The sequence below is a fragment of the Ornithodoros turicata genome, chromosome 1 (assembly GCF_037126465.1).
Source record: "Ornithodoros turicata isolate Travis chromosome 1, ASM3712646v1, whole genome shotgun sequence".
Lineage (NCBI taxonomy): Eukaryota > Metazoa > Arthropoda > Arachnida > Ixodida > Argasidae > Ornithodoros > Ornithodoros turicata.
In genome coordinates, this window is record NC_088201.1 from 99,297,708 (window position 1) to 99,304,511 (window position 6,804).

At 48.0% G+C, this 6,804-nt stretch overlaps 1 protein-coding gene across 1 annotated transcript; it reads right to left on the reverse strand.

Annotated features, from left to right (window-relative positions):
- Positions 1 to 3,183: 3,183 nt before the first annotated feature.
- Positions 3,184 to 6,262, reverse strand: LOC135379868 (uncharacterized protein K02A2.6-like). The gene is made up of 2 exons (XM_064612484.1): positions 3,401 to 6,262; positions 3,184 to 3,288 (listed from the first exon to the last, which is right to left on the reverse strand). Exons 1-2 carry the CDS (start codon positions 6,260 to 6,262, stop codon positions 3,184 to 3,186), a joined length of 2,967 nt encoding a protein of 988 aa, XP_064468554.1.
- Between the last annotated feature and the right edge of the window lie 542 nt (positions 6,263 to 6,804).

Here is a 6,804-nt window from a genome sequence, read left to right on the forward strand (position 1 = left end):
TGTTCGACGTGCCCCCTAATCTAGAGGGAGCCTCTTTAAATTTTTGTAAACAAAGTATTGGAAATACAGTTGGTGAAAGGCTCTAACTGCTTTCCATTTACATGGCTGTTGTGTGGTTAACGAAATGTGTGGTTTAACTTTTTTTTTTCAGATGCTGTGAAAGTCAGTAGGAAAGTGCGATGTAGAAGAAAGGACTGCCAGATGCTTGCTAAAGAACCGCACAACATGTATGGGCAGCAAACAAAATATTCATCAAACGGTACAAAACTAGTATTTCTGTGCTTAGTCGTTTTGAAACATCCTTGGTATTGTATGGACAACAGCGTGACTATGTCATTCCGTCTTACTTACAAACAGCTATCTGGCAGTAGTGCAAGATTTGAGTTCCCCCCTCAAGGGTTTATTCACTGAAGTCACCTCAGCGCCATACTATAAGTCCCTCAATGTTACGTCCTTGCATTTGTTCGCTGCATTATGCTTTTTAGGTGACTAACACCGAAAACATGGACATTGCTTGGGTATTCTACAAATCACAGAGCGACAAGTTTGAAACACCAGATATACGGTGAGTATAATATGGGTAACAGCTTGGCTGGGATCTACAATATGGTGGCCGATGGCAGCAAATCTGCCTGTTAGCGACAATGGTGGTCTCCTGTGGATGACGTCATCTGAATAAACCTTATTATATTTGATGTGGTGATACAGCTCTTGCTTTGTATTGTCTTTTATAATATACACAGTGTTTATTTTTATCCTGTACACTGAGAAAAATTTCTCTGTTTTTTTAACAGGAAAGTGCTGGAAAAAATAGTCCAGGAGTCCTGTTAATATTTACGTAGGCCTGTTTCAATAAATTTACAGGGACTGTTGATATAACCGGTACTGTCTGTTGTAGCAACAGGCTTTCATGTTGTTGCATTATAACAGGTTTATGTAAAGTTTACAAGACCCCAGTTATATATTACATGCTAGTTCATAGCTTGGAGCTATATCAAAATTACTGCACCCTGTCCACTGACTTGGAAGGATTTCTTTCTACAGGTAAAAAACTCTACAAGAAACGTGAAGTCCATGACAAAACCTTCAGTCCTAGAACTGCTCGTCTTTATTGAGGATCTGCCTGTAGTTTCATACACTTGCAATCATACATTAACTCTTCTCATGTGCAGAGGGGCTACTCTGAGGGTCTATTCAGGCATCCAAGCATTTGTTTGATGCTGCTTGATACCCCCAACAAGAGAACCTTCTCTGTGCTCGAACAATGCTTCTTGTGCCTTCATGTAGCTCCATCCGTTTGATAGATCTCAAGGAAGCATCTGAAATGTACACCCCATATTCCGCACACAACGACAACAAAACTAACAAGAATCCCGAGCCCAACACAATACCAACTGCATGAACGCAACATTGCTTTTGCTGCCATGCCTGACGTACCAACTGAATGGTTGTAGTAACCGACATTACGAACACGACAGCGTCTGCTTTTCCTCTGCGGGGTGACAAGTAGAAAACACGATTTCCCTATATGCGAATAAGCCAAACCTATCACTCCATTACCGTAGTATTAGCTGCAACAGAATTCCACCACTACAAGAACAGAAACTGCAGTGTATACATACCAACGCTTCAACAAGACCGCAGGGCAGGCGAAGAGAAAGGCGAATCACGGTTGCCACGGGGTCCGTCGACAGTTTGAAACGTTCTTGCGCTGTTCCTGCTTCAAAGCAAAAACGGTGTGGGCGAACTGTCGAGTTGGGCGAGTCCTGCTTCCTACTTCTATGTCTAGGTTCTTCTGCGGGGCTACCTGACTGCTACAAAACATAACTCCGACTCTCCGCAGTGGAGACCGCCTCTGAGCGACCATTTTTGTTTCGTTTCACCGAGCAGTCCCGTTAAAGCAGGTCTACAAATGGTTCTGTAAAATTTTACATCAACGGTTCATGTAAATATGTCTGTTTTTCAACGAAATTTCTTAAAGTGTATAGAATTTTTGCACCAAAGTTATGACAGCAGCACAGTTGTTTTAGCGTACTGCAGTGATGGAAGTGCTGCGCCAATCATGGAGTGCTTCGCACTCGCCTGCTCGACCAGGTTGAGATAACCGTAGGGTGGGTTCAACAAACCTCTTTAATAGAAGACTGAACAGGAAACGGACATGGCTTCAACAGCCCAAGAACTCAAAGAATAACTGGCACACGCCAGAGTAGAATATGGTGCTCTCGCGCATCTTCTTCTTGGTAGCCGCGCCACCACAATACCTCCCCCTTTAAGTCGGTTGGAACCGATCTACCGGCCGACGCCTCCTGACCGGATACCTACGTGTGGTTGTACTCAAAGGAGGAGACTTTTCTCCTGAAGGAGCAGCTCCTGCCACTTGAGACGGCTGGGCATCTTGCGTCGTACGGTGGTGGCCGTCCTCACTGCAAGTGTCCTCAACTTCCGGGAAGGGTAGAGGAAATGTTGGTTCTTCCGGTGGCTCATGTTCTGTCGGGGGTTTGGGAAGTGATTCAGTATCCCAGGTATCGGAAGACTCTCTTGCCTTGAGATGGTCTTTGTGTACCCGTTGTACCTTCCCAGAAAGATCCCGAACCTTGAAAATGACTGATCCTTCTTTGTCCACAACAGTGCCACATTTCCAATGACCTTTCTGATGAGGGTCCAGCATCCACACCTTCGCGTTGCTTCCAAACGACCTGTCGCGCGCTCGCCTGTCATGACATCTCTTTTGACGTTCCCTGGCACCTGAAAACATCACCAAAGGGATTGGTCCCGGTGGTCGCACAAGATCCAAAACAGAGCGGTAGTGTCTGCCATTGAGAAGCTCACAGGGTGGCCGCCCTGTGGTCACATGGGGAGTGACTCGGTACTTGAAGAGGAATTCCCCTATGCTTTCCCTTCCCCCTCCGTTTGAACGGCGCAGAGCAGTCTTAAATGTCCGCACAAAATTCTCTGCCAATCCGTTTGATTTGGGATGGTAAGGGGGCGTTAGCACATGGTGAATTCCCTGGTCTTCGAGAAATTTCCGAAACTGTTGACTTGTGAACGGAGGTCCGTTGTCCGTCACGAAAACTTCAGGGAGCCCATTTTGAGTGAAGATGTCTCTGAGCGTGTCTATCGTTTTGTCTGCAGTCGTTGTTGTCATAGTCCTGACGTCTGGCCACTTGCTAAAGCTGTCGATGACTATGAGATAATGCTTCCCATGAAGCTCCGCAAAATCTGCGTGCAGACGATACCACGGCTTATCCGGCGGCTCCCATTGGTGAAGTGGCACAGGAACCTCTTGCGCTGCAACGGACGCACATTGATCGCAACCTCTCACTCTGGATTCAATGTCTTTGTCCAGCCCTGGCCACCACAGATATGAGCGAGCCAACATCTTCATTTTATTTTGTCCTACATGACACTCGTGGAGCGTATCCAGAAGGGCTGCGCGATACTTTTGAGGTATAACGGTGCGTAGGCCCCAAAGAACGCACTCACGGTGTGTTGTAAGTTCAGCTCGTCGTTGCCAGTACGGAACCAACTCCTGTTCTACGCGTTCGGGCCAGCCACTTGCAATGTACTCTTTTACTTGCTTCAAGTATCGATCCTGAAGAGTCGCCTCAGCAATCTGCTTAGCTCTGACTGGAAGAGTGTGCATGCGAAAATCCTGCACCGCATTAATCTCCTCGTCCACAACGTTGAAAATACCTTCTTCCATTTGCTGATCGAACTCCAGATCGGCGCCTTCGGGCAACCTAGACAGGCCATCTGCATTTGCGATGTTCGTCGTCGATTTAAACTGTATGTCGAACGCGTAGCTCATTAGAATGATGGCCCACCGTTGCAGACGACTCGCCGTTGTCGCGGGAATGCCCTTTGAGGGTCCAAAAATTACAGTTAACGGCTTGTGGTCGGTGAAGAGTGTAAACTTCCGTCCCCACAAATACTGATGAAATTTTCGGACGCCAAAAATAATAGCAAGGGCTTCCCGTTCTATTTGAGCATATTTTGTCTGGGCTGGTGTCAGTGTCTTCGAAGCGTGCGCAATCGGTCGGTCTTCGCCGTTGATGCGATGATAGATGACGGCCCCAATACCTTTCGAAGAAGCATCCACTGCCAGAAATATGTCCTTCCGTGGATCATAATGGGTGAGTACTTCAGCGGAGGCGAGCTTCCTCTTGATTGTTTCAAACGCATCTACGCAAGACGCAGACCATTGCCAAGATGTCGACTTCTTGAGTAGGCTGTTGAGTGGAGCACAAATATCGGACAAAGACGGCAGATACTTTCCGTAGTGCTGTACCAGCCCCAAAAATGAGCGCAGTTCTGAAACTTGTGTTGGCGGTGGCATGTTCAGAATCGCTGATACTTTTTTGGGTGATGGTCGGAAACCTTCCGCAGTAACCACGTGTCCCAAATACTCAACCTGCCGCTGCAGGAAGGCACATTTCTCCCTCTTGAGAGTGAAGCCGAACTCGCGGAGACGTGACAAAACTTGCTCTAAGGTTTCCAGATGCTCTTTGTCGTTTCGGCCAGTCACGATGATGTCATCGAGATAACAGGCTACAGAAGGAATCCCTGCGATCACCTGTTCCATGGTACGCTGGAAAACGGCTGGGGCAGATGCGATGCCGAAGGGCATTCGATTGAATTGAAAAAGGCCCTTGTGAGTATTGATCACCAAGATTTTCTTAGCTTCTTCGTCCAGCTCCATCTGTAGGTATGCTTCGGACAAGTCTAATTTCGTGAACTTTTCACCGCCATTTAATGTCGCCAGAAGTTCTTCAGGTCTAGGTAACGGGTACTGTGCGATTTCGATCTGCGGATTCACAGTGACGCTGAAGTCTCCGCAGACTCGTACGGCTCCATTTGGCTTGGGCACCACTACAATGGGAGTGGCCCATTCCGACACCTCGATAGGTTCCAGCACCCCATTCTGTACTTGCCGTTGGAGGTCAGCTTCAACCGCTTCCCGAGACGCAAAAGGGATCGGCCGGGGCTTGAAGAATTTCGGCTCAGCGTCTTTCTTGAGATGAAGGTGGACTAAAGCCTTGGTGCACCTTCCTAGTTGGCTTCGAAAAAGATCCGAGTACGTTCCTAAGACGACTTCCAACTTCGGAGCTGTCAATATCTTGCCCACGAATAATGTGGTGAGGTCGATGCCAAGCTCACGTATCCAATCCCTTCCAAGCAGATTGGTATGTTCCATCCGGGTAAAGAGTGCCTGAAGCTTTTCTACCCTTCCACCTATGGAAACATCGAGATCTGCTGCTCCACGAAGTGGTATCTCGTCCTTGTTGAAAGCACGAAGACGGTACGGAGATTGGTATAGCTCTGGCTCACCCAACCTCTTGAACGTCCTTTCATCCAGAAGTGTTGCCCGCGATCCCGTATCGACCTGCATGATGACGTCCTTGTCTTTGATACTACAAGCAATGAACTTCCCGTCTTGGTCGTCCGCAAGAAACACGTCGGTCACAAGCTTCACCTTCCGAAAATGTTTACCTTTCTTCCGCGTTCCCTGTGAAGCGGATGAACGACACATTTTCGAGATGTGTCCGGTTTTGCCACAGGCGTGACAGTCCTCGTTGCGGAATCTGCACGTTTCTTGCGAGTGGTTTGAATTTCCACACCGGAAACATCGTTCCTTGCTCTCCGGCTTGACTGTCACCTTGTGCACAGAGGGTTCTGCATGCAACTGCTTCGACTCTGCCTCCGCGGCCAGAAAACTTTCAGCGAGCCGGATCGCTGTGTCCATTGTCAAGGTCTTTTCCAGAACAAGTCGCGCGCGGATGCGCTGATCCCGGAGGCCTACGATGAACGCTGTCATCAGGGAACATGCTCGGACGTCAGACTCTCCTTCATATTCACAGCGGGAAATGATTGCCGACAACCGCTCAACGAAATCCTTCACTGACTCACCGTCCTCTTGACGATTTGAGAAAAGCTTGTATCTCTCAAACTCCTTGAACCGTTTCGGAGTGAAATGGTCAGATAACGTTGCAGTAAGATCCTTGAAAGGTACCTCCATGATGTTCCTCGGTTGCAGCAGGTTATAGAGCCGCTTGAAGACTGCCGGACTCAGCGACGAAATTAGAAGTCCACTCTTGTCCGCATCGTCCGTGACTCTTGCCACACGTATAGCCGCTAGAAACCTGATCTCATAGAGGTTCCAATCTTCCTTGTCAGGATCAAACGTTCCAGGGCTGCGAAACCGCCGAACACCATCGTCCGAACCTGCTCCGGTTGAAATAACTTGAGACTCATCCCCCTGCATCTTCTGAGAAGTCCTTCGCTCGTCGCCAGTTGAGATAACCGTAGGGTGGGTTCAACAAACCTCTTTAATAGAAGACTGAACAGGAAACGGACATGGCTTCAACAGCCCAAGAACTCAAAGAATAACTGGCACACGCCAGAGTAGAATATGGTGCTCTCGCGCATCTTCTTCTTGGTAGCCGCGCCACCACACAGGTAAGGTCGTGCATCACGAGAAAACGGCTGTCACATTGATGTACGTTCACCAGGTGTCTTTCACAGCGACAGCTGTTACATCCTCGTTTCCCTGAGATCCTGACAGCGTCCACATCAGGTAGTTACGCACAAACAGATTTTGAGCTGTTTCCGCAATTCGTGTTGTGTAGCTGTAACAGTCCTGTGATTTTTGTACGTGCAGCTCCTTTTCTTTATGTGTCTCTCAGATCAGTGTTGTTACAGTTTTTGCTCTTATGTGGCCAGACAAGCATCCCGTGGAACAGTGTGCATAGCCACTAAACAAACTAGTTAGAACTAGCAGGCTACATAATGCTTTCTGACATGTTT